The 23,920-nt window shown below is 43.1% G+C and overlaps 1 protein-coding gene across 5 annotated transcripts; it reads right to left on the bottom strand.

Moving 5' to 3' along the window:
- Positions 1-409: 409 nt before the first annotated feature.
- Positions 410-23,430, bottom strand: LOC106582758 (RNA-binding protein 6). Of its 5 annotated transcripts, none has more exons than XM_014166150.2 (21): positions 23,178-23,430; positions 22,273-22,349; positions 16,985-18,689; positions 16,691-16,780; positions 16,478-16,547; positions 15,222-15,295; positions 11,826-11,900; positions 11,273-11,576; positions 10,964-11,121; positions 10,717-10,817; positions 10,566-10,635; positions 10,416-10,482; positions 10,171-10,265; positions 8,175-8,295; positions 7,961-8,058; positions 7,479-7,862; positions 7,214-7,369; positions 3,181-3,243; positions 2,706-3,005; positions 1,666-1,818; positions 410-1,400 (listed from the first exon to the last, which is right to left on the bottom strand). In XM_014166150.2, the coding sequence occupies exons 2-21, from the start codon at positions 22,317-22,319 to the stop codon at positions 1,308-1,310; spliced, it is 4,224 nt and encodes a 1,407-aa protein (XP_014021625.2). In that variant the 5' UTR covers positions 22,320-22,349; positions 23,178-23,430; the 3' UTR covers positions 410-1,307. The 5 variants fall into 5 exon arrangements, with proteins under 5 accessions (XP_014021625.2, XP_014021628.2, XP_014021626.2 ...); XM_014166153.2 differs by having other exon boundaries at positions 1,666-1,806; XM_014166151.2 differs by having other exon boundaries at positions 2,706-3,002.
- Positions 23,431-23,920: the final 490 nt, after the last annotated feature.

Raw genomic sequence — 23,920 nt, 5'->3', positions numbered from 1 at the left:
TATTCCAGTTCATTGTATTATCTGAAGGGTTAACCATACAACATCACGAGAAGGTCCAACACTATTCGGATTTAGTGACGGTACACATCTCTAAAGAACACTGCTGCCACCCAATGGAGAGTTGCCGAATAGAATTTCTGTCTGACAGTCTTGTAAACCCGACCCCAGGCAACAGCAGTGAGTGAATAGGATCTGCTTTCAATGACTGACTCGTTCAGCAACTTCGATAAGGAAAAACAATTTGTTCCGGGATGGGAGTGACGTAGTTCCTGTATGCCAAACTGACATTTGATTACATAGACGTGTTAAGATGGAACGTTTGAAAATTGTGGGAGGCAAAGTAAATCACTGCACACATTCCTAATCTAACAATACACACATCCTTTCACATAAATAAACCAGACTCAAATAAGGTGATTTTTTTTGTTTACTTAAAAATGTAAACATGTACACATACAGAGTATAACCCAAACAAGGAAAGGAATAAGTCCATATAAAAACATCTTAAAATAAATGATGGTGTGTAGCTGGATCCAGCTGGTAGCATACAGAGATTCTACAATGGCAGATCTGGCTGCTGAGTACACATCACAATAATACTACACATCAGCCATACAACACACATAGGAAAACAAAGCTACATCCATAAAAAGGATTGATTAGGAGCCAGTCAAAGCCAGCTTGATGTTTGGGGTGAGTCTGTGGAGCTGTTTAGCGCCAACACCACTGGTTCTACCTCGCTCCTGCAGTTAGTACAGCAGTGGGATAGGGATAGGTGAACGGGCCCTCCAACAAGCACAGAAAATACTGCAGAAATGTGGAGGCCCTAGCGGTCTCCCTACGGCTCCCATGGTCTCAACAGTTGAGCTGAGTGGGCAGGCTACGGCCTGATTTTTTTGCTGGGGAGTCAAAGTCCTTGTAGTACAGTAAAGTGGGGCCAACCGGTACAGTAAGAGGTGAGCTCAGTCCAAAAGCTCTGCTGGCCATGGCAAGTCCATTATGTTGACCAACACTCCCCACAGACAAACACACAAGAGTGGGTGATCTTGGGTGTGTTAAGTAGAACAGAGCGGCGTGCAACGTTTGATTCAACGGAAATAGCGCCCTTCTGAACGACCAGTTGAAGAATGTGATTATGGTAACGGAGGAAGACTGTGTACGTTGTGCTGCATTAGTTTTGCGATTTCTAAAGGTTACATCCATATTGATCAGGCCACAACCACCAAACAAACCTCACACTGTTGAAGAATGGTGAGCACAAACACATACAGTGAACTGAACGCACCCCTCTTGTTCACAGGAAGAGGTCAGTCCAGCTCTTTGAAGCGTGCAAACATGGACTTGCGCACAGCTTGTTTGTAGGTGGCATGGTTCCAGACAACAGGCTCCTTCTTCTTCCTCTGAGACAAGAGAGAGGAAACATCACAAAGGGTTAAAAAGAAACCCATCTGGAAGACTACAGACAGAAAAATACAAAATGTTATAGACCAGGGCTCAACAACCCTGTTCCTGCAGGTTTACGCTCCAATCCCAGTTGTAACTAGCCGGATTCAGCTCATCAACCAGCTAACTATTAGAATTAGTGCTACATTAAGGGTAGGAGTGAAAACCGTTCTGTAGGTTGTTCTCCAGGAACAGAGTTGGAGAGCTGCGTTAGAGACGTACCTCAACAGGTTCAGAGCCTAACCCAGGTCTCTCGCTGCCTTTGTGCATGTCCCTGGAGCCACCAGCCCAGCTATTCTGGTGTTGATGTTGGTGCTTCCTTCTCTTCTGTTCTGGGGAGCCGTTGGACTCGCCAGCACTCAGCTGTGGGACAGACTACACACATTAATACGTCAGTCATATGACATTTAAAAATAACATTTTATCAGGATCCCCATTAGCTTACGCCACACCGACAGCTAGTCTTCCTGGGGTCCGACACGTAACGAAAAAGACATTGCAGACAAAGACTACAATTTACATACATTAACAATTAGATATTACAGACATTTAAAATACCTGAAAAGGTAACATTTAACGGTCAAGATCCATATTCAGGGATCAGTATGTCATTAGATGTCTTATATTTTCTTAAAGGCTTTTCGCTTGGGAAATATGAGTTGGTAATAGAGCTGGGCGACATGGGGAAATCCATATCGCAATAAATTGACTAAATCATCATGATTAACCATAAACAACGATAAATTCTTAACATTAATGTGCAGTTACTTTCTTTTATATAACCCTTAAAACTACTACTACTTTGAATGATATAGCTATCAATTGTCCAGTTAGTAATAGCGCATTCAGTTTCATTTCAAACTTCACATGCTCCTAGTAAAAGGCTACTAACCGTTATTGTCGATATCGGTGAAATGTTAAAATGTCCCTGATAAAATGGTCCGTTTCACTCATTTTGGTTTACCATTCCAGCTCTAGTAGGTAAGGAGATCCATTCAGTGACAGGTCTGTATTTAAAAGGTTGATTTGTGGAGTTCTCTCCTAAGTCTGGGGGGGGGGGGTATCAGATGACCCAAACTCCCCTGTCGGTTTGTTGATTATGTCCGTTGCCAGTATATAATAATTGGCAAGCTGAGGAAGTTAGAGAGAGACTGAGACAACTATGATTTAGCTATTTGCGACTACTGGAACTGCTTTACAGCAACATATTAAATGTGTACGCACTTATGTAAAAGGTGACGAAAAATCAAGCCTCCACTGACCTCTTTCTCCTGGTTCTCCAAAGCCTCCAGTTCCTTCTTTGACCTTTTGATCTTCATGTGGATCTCCATGTTTTGCTTGTGAAGGTCAGAGAGCTGCTGATGGCGCACGAGGCCGTCCTTATTGGGGAACTGTCTCCTACACAGCAGGCAGGCCATCTTCTTCCAGTCTGTTAGCTTGTCCTCCTCGTCCTGGGACTGGCTCCTAGAAACCTGAGGAACCTCGTGCTGCACCTCCTCCTCCTCGTCACTGCCTGTAGCTGCGTAGTCTGATGCCAGCAGGCCCAGAGAGCCAATGGGCTGCTGGGTGGAGTGGAAAGAGCAGGAAGTTCAGGAACAAGTTCACCAGGGAGTGAGGAAAACAGCCCAGACATTATGGATTGGAATCAAATTCACGCCTTCTTTCCCCAGCTCTCACACCACAGAACATTCTAGGCATTTGGCGGTGATCGCTCACGAATCATCCAACCAATCTCACCTTTGAGCCCTTCCCCTCTTTCTTGGGAGGAGCCATAGGCTTCTTGAAGGGGTCGTCTCCACCCTGTATGTGGAAACAGAGGAGTTACAGTAGAATCATGGTAAATAAATAATGTGTAGGGCAGCTCTCGAAGTGACTCATTGCTGTAAGCAAGAATTTCCTGTGTTCTTAGGAATTCCGCATTCTCTGTGTTGATCTTGCCAGCCCCCAAGGTCACACCTCTGAGAAGGAGTTCTGTTGTGACTATATCATGTAGGTCTGACATCTGATTGGAGGTTAACGGTACAGTAACGCTATTGGCCAACTCAGATTTGTAATCCAAACAACGCAGATGCTTATAAAAGGGTATTCGAGATCTCTCCCTCTCCTAGAATGCCAGTTAATGCTTTGTAACTTTAGCTTTTTGCCTTGTATGCGAATCCATTCATTTTACAAAGTAATTAAATACACTTGTATTTAGAATTCCATTCAGACATTTCTTCATTGCCTATTACTGTAACTCAACTATGGTGTTCTTGCATATTGCTAAATAATCTTTATGGAGTCAGATAATTCATTAAATCGGGTAATTGCAGTCTTATTACGAGGCGCATGTGAGGTACACTACATGACCAAAAGTATATGGACATCTCATTGCAAAATCCTGGGCATTACTATGGAGTTGGTCCCCCCTTTTGCTGCTACAACAACCTCCACTTTTCTGGGAAGGCTTCCCACTAGATGTTGGAACATGGCTGCGGGAACTTTCTTCCATTCAGCCACAAGAACATTCAGGATGGGCAATTAGGCCTGGTTCTCAGTCGGCGTTCCAATTCATCCCAAAGGTGTTCGATGGGGTTGAGGTCCGGGCTAAGTGCAGGCCAGTGAAGTTCTTCCACACCGATCTCGACAAACCATTTCTGTATGGATTTCTTTGTGCACCAGGGCATTGTCACACAGAAATAGAAAAGGGCCTTCCAAACTGTTGCCACAAAGTTGGAAGAACAAAATCTAGAATGTAATTTTACACTGTAGCATTATGATTTCCCTTCCCTGGAACTAAAGGGCCTAGCCCAAACCATGAAAAACAGCCCCAGACCATTATCCTCCTGGCATCCGCCAAACCCAGAGTTGTCCATTGGACTGCCAGATGAAGCGTGATTCATCTCTCCAGAGAAGGCATTTCCTCTGCTCCAGAGTCCAATGGTGGCGAGCCATACGGACAGCTGCGTGTCTCCGTAGTCGACGTGCGTAAGACCTTTAAACAGGTCAACATTCACAAAGGCCGTGGGGCCTGACGGATTATCAGGACGTATGCTGACAACTGGCAGGTGTCTTTACTGACATTTTCAACATGTCCCCGATTGAGTCTAATACCAACATGTTTTAAACAGACAACCATAGTCCCTGTGCCCAAGAACACTAAGGTAACCTGTCTACCTGCCCTCACCACCTGGGGGTAGCCCGTCAGGAAGTCCAGGATCCAGTTGCAGAGGGCGGTGTTTAGTCCCAGGATCCTTAGCTTAGTGATGAGCTTTGAGGGCACTATGGTGTTGAACGCTGAGCTGTAGTCAATGAACAGCATTTTCACATAGGTGTTCCTTTTGTCTAGGTGGGAAAGGGCAGTGTGGAGTGCAATAGAGATTGGATCATCTGCGGATCTGTTTGGGCGGTATGCAAGTTGGTGTGGATCTTGGGTTTCTGGGATAATGGTGTTAATGTGAGCCAGGTCCCCCTCCTCAAGAATACTTACACATGCCCGTCAGAAGTTTGCCAATGAACATTGAATGATTCAGAGGACAACTGGTGAAAGTGTTGTGGTCAGATGAGACCAAAATGGAGCTCTTTGCCATCAACTCGCCGTGTTTGGAGGAGGAGGAATGCTGCCTATGACCCAAAGAACACCATCTCCACCGTCAAACATGGAGGTGGAAACATTATGCTTTGGGGGTGTTTTTCTGCTAAGGGGACAGGACAACTTCACCGCATCATTTGACAGGGCAATGTACTGTCAAATCTTGGGTGAGAACCTCCTTCCCTCAGCCAGGGCATTGAAAATGGGTCGTGGATGGGTATTCCAGCATGACAATGACCCAAAACACACGGCCAAGGCAACAAAGGAGTGGCTCAAGAAGAAGCACATTAACCTGTTGGGTCTAGGGGGCAGCATTTGCACGTCTGGATAAAAAAAATGTACCCGATTTAATCTGGTTACTAATCCTACCCAGTAACTAGAATATGCATATACTTATTATATATGGATAGAAAACACTCTAAAGTTTCCAAAACTGTTTGAATGGTGTCTGTGAGTATAACAGAACTCATTTGGCAGGCAAAACCCTGAGACATTTTCTGACAGGAAGTGGATACCTGATGTGTTGTATTGACTTTAAACCTATCCCATTGAAAAACACAGGGGTTTAGGAATATTTTGGCACTTCCTATTGCTTCCACTAGATGTCACCAGCCTTTACAAAGTGTTTTGAGTCTTCTGGAGGGAGATCTGACCGAACAAGAGCCATGGAACGGTGATGTCCCATTAGACACCTGGCGCGCTACTTCATGTTGGGTACCCTCGTTCCAATACGTTATAAAAGACTATGCATTCGTCCACCTTGAATATTATTCATGTTCTGGTTAAAAAGGCCCTAATGATTTATGCTATACAACGTTTGACATGTTTGAACGAACGGAAATATATTTTTTCCCCTCGTTCATGACGAGAAGTCCGGCTGGCTTACATCATGTGCTAACGAGACGGAGATTTTTGGACATAAATGATGAGCTTTTTTGAACAAAACTACATTCGTTATGGACCTGTGATACCTGGAAGTGACATCTGATGAAGAGAATCAAAGGTAATGGATTATTTACATAGTATTTTCGATTTTAGATCTCCCCAACATGACGTCTAGTCTGTATCGCAACGCGTATTTTTCTGGGCACAGTGCTCAGATTATTGCAAAGTGTGATTTCCCAGTAAGGTTATTTTTAAATCTGGCAAGTTGATTGCGTTCAAAAGATGTAAATCTATAATTCTTTAAATGACAATATAATATTTTACCAATGTTTTCTAATTTTAATTATTTAATTTGTGACGCTGACTTGACTGCCGGTTATTGGAGGGAAACGATTTCCTCAACATCAATGCCATAGTAAAACGCTGTTTTTGGATATAAATATCAACTTGATAGAACTAAAAATGCATGCATTGTCTAACATAATGTCCTAGGAGTGTCATCTGATGGAGATTGTAAAAGGTTAGTGTATCATTTTAGCTGGTTTTATGGTTTTGGTGACCCTGTCTTTGACTTGACAAAACATTACACACAACTCTTGTAAATGTACTGTCCTAACATACTCTAAATTTATGCTTTCGCCGTAAAACCTTTTTGAAATCGTAAAACGTGGTTAGATTAAGGAGATGTTTATCTTTCAAATGGTGTAACATAGTTGTATTTTTGAAAAATTTGAATTTTGACATTTATTTGGATTCAAATTTGCCGCTCTTGAAATGCACCTGCTGTTGATGGAGTGCACCACGGGTGGCACGCTAGCGTCCCACCTAGCCCCAAGAGGTTAAGGTCCTGGAGTGGCCTAGCCAGTCTCCAGACCTTAATCCCATAGAAAATATGTGGAGGGAGCTGAAGGTTCGAGTTGTCAAACGTCAGCCTCGAAACCTTAATGACTTGGAGAAGATCTGCAAATAGGAGTGGGACAAAATCCCTCCTGAGATGTGTGCAAACCTGGTGGCCAACTACAAGAAACGTCTGACCTCTGTGATTGCCAACAAGGGTTTTGCCCCCAAGTACTAAGTCATGTTTTGCAGAGGGGTCAAATACTTATTTCCCTCATTAAAATGCAAATCATTTTATAAAATTTTTGACATGCGTTTGTCTGGATTTTTTTTGTTTGTTATTCTGTCTCTCACTGTTCATATAAACCTACCATTAAAATTATAGACTGATAATTTCTTTGTAAGTGGGCAAACGCACAAAATCAGCAGGGGATCAAATATCCCCCCCCCCCACTGTAACCTCGACGCTCCACCCACCTTCCTCTCGAAGATGGCGAAGGCCGCATCAGCTGCCTTGGAGGTCTTCCTGTCGTCCAGCCCGCCCACGGAGGTCTTCAGTATGGGGGACGGGCAACGGACGCTGTCCTTCTGACGGTTCTGGATCTTAGCCCAGCGCTCCATATCCTTCATGACCTGAGAATGACACATATGTATTCACCATCTATGAGGTAGTGTATTTGGGCAAGAGGGTTGTTCCTATAGCTTCATTGTACATGAGCACAATGTGGTAATGTGGGTTTACTTTGACCGCAGCTAGGCTCCTGGGTTTCTCCTCTTTCTCTCCTGGTTTGTCTTTGCTGTCTTTCTTGTCAAGGCTGTGAGGTGTAGTGTCGTCGTCCTCTCTCCTCTCAGGGGAAGGGTTGGGGTTAGGCATGGTGTTCAGAGCAGGTGTAGGGTTTAGGACTGGTGGAGGGTCGACGTGAGGGGTTGGTTCTGGTTTCTTTATGTCCAGTGGAGCGTCTGCTACTGGATTGGCCAGAATGGCCTGTACGTCAGGTGCCAGGGCAACACTAACTTGGGCCATGGGGGGCTGGGTGTCTGTGGCGTGTCCTCCGGGCACGGGGATGTACGTCTTGGACGCACTGTCCCAGTAAAGGTACTCCTGGGTCTGGGCATTGTAGAAATACTGCACACAGACACAGGACATGAAGCACAGACACACAAAGAGAATCATTTCAAGAGCATGCATCAGATCATATATGAGCTGCTGTGCAGCACTCTTACCCTAGAGGCAGGGTCATAGTACAAGGTAGTTTGGGGATCGTAGTAGAACCCGGAAGTGGCATCATACAGGTAGTTAGTCACGTCAGGAGTTTCAGTAGCTAGAGAAATGAGAAGGTCAGTTATTGCAGGAGTATGACAAGATGAGACTGATAAAATGCCTGTCTATTCGCATTCTTTCCGCTGATGTCAGAGGGGCATTATTGCTTGGCCTTACCATAGCTGTAGCCATCAGTGCTATGGTCTCCTGCAGCTGCCATTACTCCAGCAGAGGAGACCTGGGGGTGCAGAGCCTGTTGGTAGGGAACAACTAATGGAGGTTCACCATAGCCACCTCCCTGGGATGTGGGAGAGGGAAACATTGGTTACCTGGGCATTTCACACTGACACTCACTCAAGCATTTCCTCTGTTTAACTTCTTAGTGCTAGGGGGCAGTATTTTCACGGCCGGATAAAAAACGTACCCGATTTAAACTGGTTACTACTCTTTTCCAGAAACGAGAATATGCATATAATTGGTAGATTTGGATAGAAAACACTCCAAAGTTTATAAAACTGTTCGGTGTCTGTGAGTATAACAGAACTCATATGGCAGGCCAAAACCTGAGAAGATTCCATACAGGAAGTGCCCTCTCTGACCATTTCTTGTGCTTCTGTGGCATCTGTCGAAAATACAGCATCTCTGCTGTAACGTGACAATTTCTAAGGCTCCCATAGGCTCTCTGAAGGCGCCAGAAAGTGGAATGAGATCTCTGCTGTCTCTGGGCTAGGTACAGGAGCGCTGTTTGTGAGTGGTCAGGCTGGTGGCTCAGAGACAGGAGATGCGCGGCCCCGAGAAGTGGCCATGTTTTTCTTTCAGCTTTTGAACGAAAACAACGTCACCAGGTTAGAATATTATCGCTATTTTACGAGAAAAATAGCATAAAAATTGATTTTAAAACAGCGTTTGACACGCTTCTAAATAAGGTAATGGAATATTTTGAAATGTTTTGTCACGACATGCGTCCGCGCATCACCCTTCAGATAGGGACCTGAACGCACGAACAAAACGGAGGATATTTGAACATAACTATGGATTATTTTGATCCAAAACAACATTTGTGGTTGAAGTAGAAGTCCTGGGAGTGCATTCTGACGAAGAACAGCAAAGGTAATCCAATTTTTCTACTAGTAATTCTGAGTTTACTGAGCCTCGATGTTGGCGAGTGTCTGTTTAGCTAGCCTTGATGGCCGAGCTATCTACTCAGAATATTGCAAAATGTGCTTTTGCCGAAAAGCTGTTTTAAAATCTGACACCGCGATTGCATAAAGGAGTTCTGTATCTATAATTCTTTAAATAATTGTTATGTGTTTTGTCAACGTTAATCATGAGTAATTTAGTAAATTCACCAGAAGTTTTCGGTGTGTATGCTAGTTCTGAACATCACATGCTAATGTAAAAAAGCTGGTTTTTGATATAAATATGAACTTGATTGAACAAAACATGCATGTATTGTATAACATAATGTCCTAGGAGTGTCATCTGATGAAGATCAAAGGTTAGTGCTGCATTTAGCTGTGGTTTTGGTTTTTGTGACATATATGCTAGCTTGAAAAATGGCTGTGTGATTATTTCTGGCTGGGTACTCTCCTAACATAATCTAATGTTTTGCTTTCGCTGTAAAGCCTTTTTGAAATCGGACAATGTGGTTAGATTAACGAGAGTCTTGTCTTTAAAATGGTGTAAAATAGTGATATGTTTGAGAAATTGAAGTTTTAGCATTTAAGGTTTTTGTATTTCGCGCCACTCGATTCCACTGGCTGTTGACTAGGTGGGACGATTTCATTTACATTACATTACATTTCGTCCCACATACCCGAGAGAGGTTAAACTGTCAATCATTATCAACGCTTCAAGTATGTACAAGATACACATGGTATACACTGTCCAACGAAACGCTTACGTGCAGGTTCCATCGACAACGCAACGACAATAAGAAATAATGAAAGATAATACAAACAAAAAGTAAACGGCAGTCGAATGGAATAAACAAGTATAATACAGGAAGGCACAATTTCTAGTCAAATATTTACACGCGTTTTGGGGAAGAGGGCACAAGTGTTATTATTGCTAAATACTGCACAATTTAAAAGACAGAGTCTGGTAGCAGCAGCACCAACAGAGATGCGTGTGTCTTCACTTTAGAATAAAGTTGGTTAGAATAGTATCTCACCTGAGCCATGCTGGAGTTCAAGTGCGAGACAGACGAATGGGAGTGAGGGATGTCTGAGCTCATCGGCCCACCCATCGATCCACCCAAATGGTCTCCTAGGTCCAAAAAAAATACAAGATGGATTCTTACAGATTATTTTGGACTCAACATTACCTGATGATTGAAGCATGTTGAGCTGAAAAATACATGTGCAAATCCTCAGGCAGAATAGTGTTTGAATGTGGATACTGACAGAGAGGACTTACCTTGCATGTTAGGTGGGGGAGCTCCTGGTGGCTGCTTGTGAGGTTGGGATGAATAGTACTGCTGCGGCTGGAATTAGGGCACAAAAACATGTTCAGTTTTCGAACCAACACAAACTCAAAACCCAAAATGATAGCAAACACCTAACTTACCTCTATCATACTGGCCTCAGGTGGGAACCCCAGGAGAGAAGTGTTGGATTTATCAAACTCTCTTCTGTAGCTAGCAGGAGAAGACACCATCAAATCCTCAGTAGTGCACTGAAATCTGTGGCTACATGATATAACATGCTACAGGACTCACTTTTGATTCTTCAAAGGCTTGGCGACCTCGGCGTAAACCCGGACCCCGTCGATAGAGAGAGGCCTGGGCTTGGTGAGCAGGTCAACAAGACGGGTCACTTGCTAGGATGGAAAAAAGGCCACGTCATGACATCCATTAAGCAAGGTACAACTCTCAGACATTTAAAATCCACATATCAGCTGGAAATTGGAGTGTGATAAACCATGACAAAGAGCCTAATTGACATGTTATGGCAGCTATGTGATACCTCATGAGAGTCCATGTCAATGAAGCAGAAGCATTTGGCACCCGGGGGTTTGCCTCTAACCAGACGGACGTTCCTCTCATCCAGGTAGGCGAAGGGGTCCAGGGCTTTCAGGATGGTCTCCACTGTTGTGGTGGGCTTCACATTCTTTATGATCATGGCTGTAGGGCAAGAGGGGAGAACAAGCACACTGATCTATAAACTTGGGAGCTATAATACCACATTGAGTTTTAACAGTTCTCCATAGACAAACAAATGTATTATCCAGTCACACCTCAAACCAACTATTCCAATATTGCCCAGCTCACTCACTCTTGCTCTCCTTAAAGATGGGGTCCAGCTGATGAGGGCCAGGAGCTTGGCGAGGGGGGTTGCGGCTGGCCCAGGACTCTGCCTGCTGCTCAGCCTCTTGCTGTCTGAGCTGCTGGTCCACCTGCTGCTGCCAGGCCTCTGGGGTGAGGTCTGAGCTGCGCTGCCACGAGCCCTGCTGAGACAGGGGGTCCACTGGGGCATTGGCCTGTGAGCCATTCTGGCCGTAGTGGTCACTCTTGGCCTTGTTGACCAGGAGCTGGCCTGGGCTTGGCAGCAGGGGTTCCTGGGCCGGAGGGCCTGGTTCCTAACACAGTGAGAGGAGCCACATCAATACCTTAGTGGCAGTTGTCTTAACCTATAGGTTAACATAAGGAATACAGGCAAAACAAATCTACCATGCATACAAATCTTGGGGGTAAATACTACCAAGCATAAAAATACCTATGCTACTAGCATTCTAAAAATAAGAAAAGGTCTATGGACCAAGGTAAAAGGAATGAATAAATCACTGTCATCCAGAGCAGGCCCTTCCTGTGTGATATACAACACTTACTTGAGCTTCCTTGACACTTCTGTCCGGCTGGACGTATCTCATGAGAGCCGTTTTAGTGCCAACCATCAGCGATCCCTGAAAAACAGGAAGAGTTCGCTAGATCCAAACTGAGTAATCTGCTTTCTTGCCAACCAAGTGACAATTCTAAATGTTCCAAGAGAACAGACTCCCATCATGCACTGTGGCAGGTTTAGTCCTCCTCAGTGGAGAGGGTAGTAGGACATAGTTCTGACAGAAATATGGAAGCCATATCGACCAATACCTTCCAAAGAACTTCCTCCATGCAATCGCATTACTGTTTCCCAGGAGGTAATTCAACCTTTTATGTACAGTACTATCAAAAGCGGAGATTATGAATTTCATATCACTCGTCTTACTAGATAAAGTTACAAATCTATATTCTTTGACAGTGCAGGACTCAAATTTGTACTTCAAAAATGTGAAATTCAATAGACCATTGTGTTGGCAGTGCATTGTAAGTGTATGACACTAATCTGCCTAAAGGCATGACGGTGCTGGACCAGACTGGTTTAAAGACAAAAAAAATCTCAGATTTAACAATCTCAGGTTTAACTAATACAGTGCATTCGGAAAGTATTCAGACCTCTGGACATTTTCCACATTTCATTACAGCCTTACTCAAATGGATTAAATAGTCCCCCCCCCTCATCAATCTACACACAATACCCCATAATGACAAAGAAAACTGTTTTTTAGAAATTTTTGCAAATGTATAAAAAATGTATTAACTGAAATATCACATTTACATAAGTATTCAGACCCTTTACTCAGTACTTCGTTGAAGCCCCTTTGGCAGCGATTACAGCCTCGAATCTTCTTGGGTATGACTCTACAAAGTTGGCACACCTGTATTTGGGGAGTTTCTCCTATTCTTCTCTGCGGATCCTCTCAAGCTCTGTCAGGTTGGATGGGGAACGTTGCTGCACAGCTATGTTCAGGACTCTCCAGAGACAGGGTTCGATAGGGTTCAAGTCCGGGCTCTGGCTGGGCCACTCAAGGACAATCAGAGACTTGTCCCGAAGCCACTCCTGCGTTGTCTTGGCTGTGTGCTTAGGGTCATTGTCCTGTTGGAAGGTGAACCGTCACTCCAGTCTGAGGTCCTGAGCACTCTGGAGCAGGTATTCATCAAGTAGCTCTCTGTACTTTGCTCCGTTCATCTTTCCCTCGATCCTGACTAGTGTCCCATTCCCTGCCGCTGAAAAATTCAATTGCAAGTCTCATAGCAAGGGGTGTGAATACAAAAAAATAAATAATCTAAAAACCTGTAATCGCTTTGTCATTATGGGGTAGGGTGTAGATTGAGGAGGAAAAACATTTATTTAAATAAAGGGGTCTATACTTTCCGAATGCACTGCCACTCACCATTTAACTGCCACTCACCATTTTAGTACATCTAAAATGGTGAGTGGCAGTTATATCTACAATAACCCCACTTGACGAGACAATACTTTAACCGTTTTTTGCTGTTGATGGGTAAAAAGATAGTCGAATTCATTAAACAATTGAGAGGAAATGCATGTCTTTAAAATCTTATGTAACCAAATGATTGACAAAATCCAAAACCATTCTACCAACCAGCTACCCAATTAGTAAATTAACAGAGGATAGATCAAAGGAACATGTAACACCTGTCACTGATTCTGCATCGTTCCAGCCTTGATCAGAGCCAGATATGGCTCTAGCCTTGATGATTGTCTGTTGCTTAACATTGTAGCGCGTCATGAGTCCATCAATATGGCTACCAGATTCGGCCAATATGGTTGGGAGAATATGAGTCACCTATACTGGTGGCGTGCACCACTGACATTGACCTGTGCTTTAATGGCTAAAAGCCAACCAACGCAGGCTTCTGATACTCTACATGAACCTATACCAATTTGACCAAAAGGAAGGCCTCACAGTCCCCAACAGGAAAAAGTGAGCAAAGAACTGTGGTCAAGAGAAAAGACTCCTCAAGTGTCAAGTGAATGGATGTCGAGCAAATTTATACTTGTATTTAGCAGACAAGAGTGGATCTGATGTGGAGGATGCATTTAGGCACGGAGTCTATCCATTCAGCACTGCGAAAGAATACCATGGTTGCTGCACAGCTCTCTATGTGTAGAGAAAGAAGAATGGAATAGAACATTACTGTCCACTTGTTGAGAACAAGGAATGAGCATAACCTCCAACAAACAGTCAGAGTATTGTAGAATGTAGAAAGTTGGGCTTGTAGATAGCCAAAGGTTATGGCAAGATATTGCCAGAAAGGTATAAGTCAACAGGGCACAGCAGTCTGAAGTGTAAAGAGATCAACTTTCCAATATTGCCACCAAAAAAAGCAACTCTCGTATTTTTAAGTTCTGTACAAAAATGAGAACAAAACAAAACCTAAGATGGACTTGAACGCTAGCGCAGAAATGGCTGCCTTACTCTCCTTGACATTGCTATCCAACAACGGAAAAAAGAGATCACTAAAAGAAAACCAATCCAACTAAGGACTTCGATGGACAGAGGACCAAGAATGCAGGAACAAGACATTATGTAGCATGCCTATGGGCCTAGACATACACTGAGTGAGCAAAACATTAAAAACACCTTCCTAATATAGTTGCACCATCCTCTTTTGTCCTCAGAACAGCCTCAATATGTCAGGAATGGACGCTACAAGGTGTCTAAAGTGTTCCACAGGGATGCTGGCCCATGTTGACTCCAATGCTTCCCACAGTTGTGTCAAGTTAGCGGGATGTCCTTTGAGTGGTGGACCAGTCATGATACACACGGGAAACTGTTGAGCATGAAAAACCGAGTAGCGCTGCGGTTCTTGACAAACCGGTGCGCCTGGCACCTACTACCATACGCCGTTCAAAGTTGTTTAAATATTTTGTCTTGCCCATTCACCCTCTGAATGACACACATACAGAATCCATGTCTCAATTGTCTCAAGGCTGTAAAATTCTTCTTTAACCTGACTCCTCCCATTTAGCTACACTGATTGAAGTGGATTTAAAAAGTGACATCAAAAAGGGTTCATAACTTTCACCTAGATTCACCTGCTCAGTCTGTCGTCATGGAAAGAGCAGGTGTTCTTAATGTTTTGTACACTCAGTGTACAATGCACCAGTCACACGCCTCCTCGACCTCGTATTATTGAACTATTATTATGAAAAGTCGAATTTTTCCCAAAAAGCTTCTCTCAGCATCCTTGAACCTACACCAATAGTGTAAATCCACACACCCACACGTTGGGAGTAACTACGACAAATGATCCCAAACAATAACCAACCCTTTTCCCACCTCTCCCTCCCCTAAACCTTATAAAATGCCAGCCCCCCCAGCCCAAGCCTTCTTCCTGCCCGAAGGCACAGCCGACGTAGAGAGACGAGGATGGGCCACCTGGTTGGATTCCATGAAGTGGACTGCATCCTCGAGGTTTAAAAACTCCACATAGGCCGTATCGTAGCTGTAACCTGGGGACAGCATTTGAAATACAGATGGGTTTGAGTTAGTCAATGCCAGTAAGGACAGCAGTTCATGAGCACATCACGAAAGGAGATCACATTCAGCATTTTTGTGGTGATAGTGCTGCATTTAGATGACTACATGGGGGGGGGGAATAGAACATTGTCCTAATTATTCATGTATGCCAATGTCTCCACTAATACAGTACCTTTGCAGCACAACATGCATATTAGTCATTTATCTTGCATTTGAGTTGGCAATGTTGTCCTTATTTAATTGCCAGTAGCGACATCTTTTCCTAATCCAACTATGGACTGAATGTTGTCTCTAAACATCCTGCCAAGTATGCCGACTATAGCTTCATTTCCATAAAGGGAAGTTCCTGCAAGCATAAAGGTATGACCTATGTGCTACTAAGGCATAGGCTTATGGTGTATGAAAGAAACTCTAACATGAAACATAGGCTATGCCATTGATGAATTGTCTTGCTGCCATATCTAAACTTTGTCATTTCAGAAACATGGTATTGTAGCGTCTCAGGGATCTGAAATGTAATGCCTTACATTGCATGAGCTCAGCCCTTTTCAACTGAACACAGTTTAAACTCATCTTGCAGCATTTATTAATGTGATGTTCTTTGGTAAGCATGTGAATGAACAGTTGGGAGTAGATGCCTGAAGCAGTCCTACAATCAAATCATTGAGAAAACTTTCGGTCTAAGCTGAATGACGAGAAACGCAACACCAAGAACCTGAAGTCTCAGCAAAACACTTAGAGTGGTCTGTAATACAGGCTTGCTGCCTACATTCATTTATAATCAATGATTTATTTGTTAAAAAAAGGAAATTGTGTATAATGAAACAAATGGTGTGTACGCAAGAAATGCTTGTCACATGAACTGTTGTGACAGATAGTCACTGTCAAAGATGGCTTCGTTGAGGATGAAAGCTTCTACAAAATGTTTTGAACGTGTCCCTACATCGTCAGGAATGAAAAACGCTAATGGATAAATACTAAGAAAACCTGGCTGTTGAACTGATGCGCGACTGCATCAAGATCGAGAACACCGGATGCAACAAAGACACTTTGAAAAGCGTATATGAGTCGTATAGCGAAATAGCGAAACAATTCGTAGGAGATGTGAGATACTGTTCGAGTTGAGAATTTCCACACAGGGACTTTTGTCTCACCTGGCACAACATTCTTTATCTTCATGCCCTGCATTGGGACACCATCACGGACTGCAAAGGCACCAAGAATCTGCAAGAGAGTGAAATCTTGTTAGGCATTACCCTTTGATAAAAACACCCCTATAGGTCTATAACTAAAAACTTTCATCATCTAACTAAATGATTTTACGCAATCAGAAAAGTAAAAAGGAAAATGTCTGATTTGATTCCTACCTGTTCCATTGTGGCTGTCTTAGGAATTCCAGTGATGCAAATTGTATGAGTAACCTTGTCCTTCACAGTCGCACTCCTGTAATCCTGATCCTTTGGTTGACAGTTCAGATTTAAATAACAGGTTAAAGCAATTGAAGAAAAAAAAATAAAATAAATTAATAAATAAATCACAAATGACAAAGGGGAACACTCAACCAACAGATGAACAAGAAAATTTGTATGGAATTTGGTTTGGATGCAAAAATGTTGTTTAGCATTTTTATGGGGTTTAGTCTATACATTTGCTTTACTAACCTGGGAACCAGAGTCATTGAATTTGGGAGTCTGGACTGGTTTGGATTCCTTTAGAACTTCGTTAGGTACTTGCAGCTCCTCAGGTTTGTGGTAAAAGACTCTCCCTGGGCCAGTTCTGTAGTCAATGTCCCTGTAGTCCTGGTCTTTGCCTTGGAATGCAGGCCCTGGAACCAGCTTATCCCTCTCTGGGCCTTGTTCAAGCAATGCAGCCTTTGGCCCTTTGAAACTAGTGCTATCTTTTTGCCCCTGGCCCAGTGGAGTTGGTGGAGTCTTCTCTAGGAGATATGGGGGCCTGTCCATCTCTAAGAGGTATGGGGGTCTGTCACCTCGATTTGGTACATTTTGATTCTGCTTGGGATCTCTGTCTCCAGGCCAATGCTTGCTGTTATTCTCTCTGTTCGGGGTGTTTGGCAGGAGCCCAGGACCCATGGGTGGAAAGGGAGGGTACTGGGGACCTCTACGGCCAAAGGATGGCAAATCCATGACAGGAAAATCTGGGGGGGGCTTTTTATCCCAGTCCTGGGAACCTGGAGCTTCTCTCTCGGTGTGAGGGAAGCCAAAGGGAGGCCCATCCTTTTTCCCTGGGAATTCTGTGGATGGTCTGTCTTTTTCTTTAAAGATTGGTGGCTCTCCAAGAAGACCACCCCCTCTGGACATTGGAGGGAATCGCTGTCCCTGAACATCTATGGTGAAAGGAGGAAGACCTCTGGTCATAGGAGATGGAAGACTGTCCTTCATTTTTCGATTCTTCCACTCCTCTGCAAGCGACACCTCTTCCATTTCTGGAAAGTCCCTGTCTCTAAGGGTGCCTTTTGGATCTTTACCCATAAACTTGGGTCTGTTTGGCCCACCAAGATCTGGAGGGCAACCAGGACTTCCCCTGACATCCATTGGCGCACCTTCACCGTCGCCAAATCGTACAGGAGATCTGTCCCTTCCTCTGTATTCAGCCTGGGGTCCAACGCGGTTTCTGAAGTCCATATCAGACTCAAATCTTCTCCTTGGATTCAATGACGAAGCACCCCTCCTGTCGAAGTCCATCATTCCCCTGTCCGAGTCCCGTGGAGGCATGTCCATATTAAATCCATCAATGTCATCCATGCCCATCGGGGGCCTGTCAATATGAGGCCTCTCTCTATCACGCATGTCTCTGAACCCCTCATTTCTACCCATAGGCTCAATGGAAAATCCTCCACGCCTTCCATCCATATTGGGATTGTTGAAACCTGGCATATCCTTGCGGAACATCTCTCCATCTCTCATATCTATAAATCTGTCATTTGGCTCTCGTAGACCTCGTGGTGGCATGCCTCTCCCTGGCCCCTTGAAACCACCACTACCTGCTGCATTTAGCAGCTTGTCTCGGATTGCCATTTCATACTGCCTTCGGAGGCCGAAGTCTGATTCCTCCCCAGGTCTCCCCAGGAAATCCCTGGGTGGTTCTCCTCTCCCTCGTATGTCAAGCGGTTCCATAACATGGCCCCGCATATCAGACGGACCCCGCATATCAGACGGACCCCGCATATCAGACGGACCCCGCATATCAGACGGACCCCGCATATCAGACGGACAATCCATCCTCCTCACGTCCATACGAGGCCCCCGATCCTGTGGCCCCCTGGGACCCATGTTCATCCCATTTCGACCCCTGAAATTGGGCATAGCTCCACCTCGGTCCCCAAACATTTCTCCACGATTGCCCCCACTGGAACAAAAAAAAAAATGGTGGGATGTTTGTGTTGGTACAATTAACTACGTGAGAAATGGCCATGATATAATAAGTATATCAAAGTAAACTTGGAGTCACGTGATGATATGGTGTGTGGTCCTCCCACTACGACTCAGGAAACCATGAAAATTATTAGGTCACAGATTAAACAAGTTATGATTTACTTCACAGGTTGGTTGAAGTGCACTGTGATGAGCTTGATGCTCCTTTCCAATAAATATAGAGCGTCTTATTCTGGTGACATGATGATCCATGCTTGACAAGTAAACATTCTCACTCGTATCCATAATCACTTCATGTAGACTAGCCTACCCGCACTGTATCTGCGAGCTGTTGACTAGAGTGCACATGCCAAGACCAGAATAGGTACACTTGCTATTTAATCTGTTTGGGATAGGGGGCAGTATTTTCACGGCCGGATAAAAAATTTACCCGATTTAATCTGGTTACTACTCCTGCCCAGAAACTAGAATATGCATATAATTTGGATAGATTTGGATAGAAAACACCCTAAAGTTTCTAAAACTGTTTGAATGGTGTCTGTGAGTATAACAGAACTCATATGGCAGGCCAAAACCTGAGAAGATTCCATACAGGAATTGCCCTGTCTGACAATTTCTTGTCCTTCTGTTGCATCTATCAAAAATACAGCATCTGTGCTGTAACGTGACATTTTCGAAGGCTTCCATTGGCTCTCAGAAGGCGCCAGAAAGTGGAATGTCTCTGGGCAAAGAACAGCAGGAGAATTTGTTAGTGGTCAGCCTGGGAACAGTGAGACCGAGAGGCGCGTTCACGAGAATTCTCAATTTCTTTCTTTCAGCCTTTGAATGAATACAACGTCGCCCGGTTGGAATATTATCGCTATTTTACGAGAAAAATAGAATAAAAATTGATTTTAAACAGCGTTTGACATGCTTCAAGTACAGTAACGGAATATTTTGAAAATTTTTGTCACGAAATGCGCTCGCGCGTCACCCTTCGGATAGTGACCTGAACGAACAAAACGGAGCCATTTGAATATAACTATGGATTATTTGGAACCAAAACAGCATTTGTTGTAGAAGTCCTGGGAGTGCATTCTGACGAAGAACTGCAAAAGGTAATCCAATTTTTCTAATAGTAATTCTGAGTTTAGGTTGTCCCAAACTTGGTGGGTGTCAAAATAGCTAGCCGTGATGGCCGGGCTATGTACTCAGAATATTGCAAAATGTGCTATCGCCGAAAAGCTATTTTAAAATCTGACACCGCGATTGCATAAAGGAGTTCTGTATCTATAATTCTTAAAATAATTTTATGTATTTTGTCAAAGTTTATCGTGAGTAATTTAGTAAATTCACCGAAAGTTTGCGGTGGGTATGCTAGTTCTGAACATCACATGCTAATGTAAAAAGCTGGTTTTTGATATAAATATGAACTTGATTGAACAAAACATGCATGTATTGTATAACATAATGTCCTAGGAGTGTCATCTGATGAAGATCAAAGGTTAGTGCTGCATTTAGCTGTGGTTTTGGTTTTTGTGACATATATGCTAGCTTGAAAAATGGCTGTGTGATTATTTCTGGCAGGGTACACTCCTGACATAATCTAATGTTTTGCTTTTGCTGTAAAGCCTTTTTGAAATCGGACAATGTGGTTAGATTAACGAGAGTCTTATCTTTAAAATGGTGTAAAATAGTCATATGTTTGAGAAATTGAAGGTATAGCATTTGAGGTATTTGTATTTTGCGCCACGCTCTACCATTGGATATTGGTTCCGCTTGCGGAACGTCTGTCCTTAAGAAGTTAACTTCTCTAGGGTAGAGGGCAGTATTTTCACAGCCGGATGAAAAACGTACCCAAATTAAATGGCCTACTACTCGGGCCCAGGAACTAGAATATGCATATTATTAGGAGATTTGGATAGAAAACACTGAAGTTTCTAAAACTGATTGAATGGTGTCTGAGTATAACAGAACTCATATTGCAGGCAAAAACCTGACAAAAATCTAACCAGGAAGTGGGAAGTCTGGTGCTTGTAGTCCTTTCAAGTCATTGCCTATCGAACACAGTGACTTAGGGTTCATTTTGCACTTCCTAAGGCTTCCACTAGATGTCAACAGTCTTTTGAAAGTTGTTTGAGGCGTCTTTGATGAACAGAGAGCGAACAGAGGAAGTTGGAAGTTGTTGACTCAGGAAAGCAAATGAGTTCATTGGCGCGCGTTCACGTGAGAGTTAGCTGTGTTCCAAAACGTTTTTCAAGACACTGGAATCGTCCGGTTGGAATATTCTAAGTTAACAAAGGCCCTAAAGATTGATACTATACAACGTTTGACATGTTTGAGCGAACGTAAATATAACTTTTTTTGACTTTGTCGTGACATTTTGGCCGTGCTTCCTACACTTGGAGTAGCTTACTGAACACGGAAACAACAAGGAGTTATTTGGACATAAATTATGGACTTTAATGTACAAAACAACATTTATTGTGGACCTGGGTTTCCTGGAAGTGCCTTCTGATGAAGATCAAAGGTAAGTTAATATTTCTAATGCTATTTATGATTTTAGATGACTCCAAAATGGCATCTGTATTGCCTAGTGTATTTTTCTGAGCGTAGTACTCAGATTATTGCAAAGTGTGCTTTCCCCGTGAACCTTTTTTGAAATCTGTCACAGCGGTTGCATAAAGGAGATGTTCATCTATAATTCTTTGAATAACAGTTTAATATTTTATCAACGTTTATGAGTATTTTTTAAAATTGTTGTGCTGATTCACCGGCAGTATTGGAGGCAAAATATTTTCTGAACATCACGCGCCAATGTAAAAGGCTGTTTTTGGATATAAATATTTTACTTGGCTCGAACAAAAAAATGCATGTATTGTGTAACATGATGTCCTAGGAGTGTCATCTGATGAAGATCGTCAAAGGTTAGTGCATAATTTTAGCTGAATTTCTGGTATTTGTGACGCCTGTCCTTGCTAGGAAAATGGCTGTGTGGTTTTTCTTGTGTTGGAACTGTCCTAACATAATCTACCTTTATGCTTTCGCCGTAAAGCATTTTTGAAATCGGACAACGTGGTTACATTAAGGAGACGTGCATCTTTAAAATGGTGTAAAATAGTCGTATGTTTGAGAACTTTGAATTATGACATTTTGTGGTTTTGAATTTGGCGCTCTGATTTTTCACTGGCTGTTGAATAGTGTGAACCGTGGGTGGGACTGTCCCACCTGCCCAAGAGAGGTTTTAACGCAACAGTTCTCTGACAAAACTATCGGTAGAGTTGAAAATGAGATGGAAACACATTGAACTTTAGATTCTTATTCAGTACTTAAACTAAAAAGTACATTGTGTGCACTAAATCCTCAAGCACCGATTTGTATCTGCAAGAAGTCGGTTTGGTGGAAACATTTGCATGAAAATCTATTGCCAATTAGATGGCATCCAAGCTACTGAAACATTTTCAATTGAGCACCTCTTGCAAATCAAGTAACCAATGAAAATAACTTGAAACGTTAGTGTTCCTCATCTCACTATAAAAACAGCTCTGTGGATACTGCCATTGCCACTGTCTGCTTACCGAAAAGGTGGTCCCGCTTGTGGTCCTCTCCTGGGTCCGTCCCACATATTTTTCCAAACTCCAATCACCAAATTTATCTGACAGAGTAAGACGTTTTCATGTTAAATCCCAGACAGTAGCTTGACTCCAATGCAGTGTTACTTACCTTCAGTATAGCAATAAACTACAGGGGCTTGATACGCATCTATAATGAGCAAGTTAAAAGGAAACAAATTGTTACCAGTTTACCGTCTACAAGGGAAGATGGCATTGACACAATAATAGTCGGAATCAACAATCTTTAGCATCGTATGTTGTGCCAAGGATAGGGTTAGCTAGCAATGTGACATTATGTTATTTACTAGGTAGGTCTGACAAATGTGTGATAACTAGCTAGCTAAATTAGGTTTGCTAGCTAGATAACGTTAGTTACTTTCAGTCAATATTTCCTCCACTATTTGTGGTACAGTTGAAGCTAGCTAACTATCTAGCTGTCAAGTATTTTGATAAACAATCAAGGTACACTCTGGCGTGCATTACAAGGCCAGATACGCTAATGACGACGTTTCAGTTAGCTAGCCGTGCTGGCGACATTTTCTAGCTAAAGTCAGAGATACTGTGTATAATGACGAGACAGTCTTGTCCCATAGGCGGGAAAGCAGACCAGGCAGTCTGCTTATCGTGGAAAGACTTTTACGGGAGTATACCCTCTCGCTTCGCCTTTTCCTCTCTGCTGCCAGCTAGCTAGCTGTCGCCACCGGATTGGTTTTCAAGCTACTAACGTTAGCGAGCTAATATCCTGGCAGGTAAGCGTCGGTTTTCAAAGTGTACGCGATGTAATGTTTTTATTTGGTGATAAAGGTTGATATGAACGGAAATAACCATATTTAATCGATGTCTAAGTATTTATAATAGGAGAAGCTCACCTTATATTTGTTCTGAGATCTTCAATCAATCGGGAAGAAAATGGAGACCGGAGGTTTTAAAGAAGAGCGGTATCCAGGGAGTGGTAATATTTTGGTGGGATTTGTAGTCCTCTGGCAATATGTACTACAATATCCACTGAGACGATAGGTCTGTTCGACGTTGCAGCTTGACTGATCTACAAATCACCTTGCATCATAAATAGTGACTCATTATTATTTGATGGTCAGTCATTCACAATTTACCCATGATTCAACACGGTTTTGATGCTCTCGAACACGGCCAGTGGGCGAGTTCCAGACCGACTAAGGGCTTGAGAAGTTGGCCCTCCATCGTATGCTGCCTGCCTCGGCCTCCCCTGGACAACTTTTAGAGATCCCTGTTTTTCTACAGTCAAAAGACTGCAATATCCACAAGGCTGTTGACAACCAAAGCGAAACATGACTACACTGTAGTGTGAACAACAAAGAGTCTGATAGAGAACTCCTCTTTGTAGCTGTGACAGCATGGGTAGCACCATTAAGGCTATCGCAATTTACTTCTTTTTCATTGGCTGATTGCTGCCAACTCATAGGAATCAAGTTTTAATGTCACATACACAAGTACAGTGAAATGCAAAACCCAACAATGCAATAATCAATAAAAATGTTTTAATAGAAAAAACACAGGAAATAAGAATAGGAAATATGACATACACAAAGTAAGTAACCATACTATATACAGGAAATATTTAAAAAGTCAGTTC

The sequence above is a fragment of the Salmo salar genome, chromosome ssa22 (assembly GCF_905237065.1).
Source record: "Salmo salar chromosome ssa22, Ssal_v3.1, whole genome shotgun sequence".
Taxonomy (NCBI): domain Eukaryota; kingdom Metazoa; phylum Chordata; class Actinopteri; order Salmoniformes; family Salmonidae; genus Salmo; species Salmo salar.
The sequence above is the reverse complement of the archived record's forward strand: the minus strand, read 5'-3'. Positions and strand labels throughout refer to the sequence as shown.

Coding starts and splice junctions, on each gene's coding strand:
- LOC106582758 (XM_014166150.2), bottom strand. CDS start 22,319: ATGTGGGACGGACCCAGGAGAGGACCACAAGCGGGACCACCTTTTCG. Junction 8,296..10,170: donor TGAACTCCAGCATGGCTCAG/GTGAGATACTAT, acceptor CCCACATCCCAG/GGAGGTGGCTATGGTGAACC. Junction 7,370..7,478: donor GGAGCCTAGCTGCGGTCAAA/GTAAACCCACAT, acceptor TGTCATTCTCAG/GTCATGAAGGATATGGAGCG.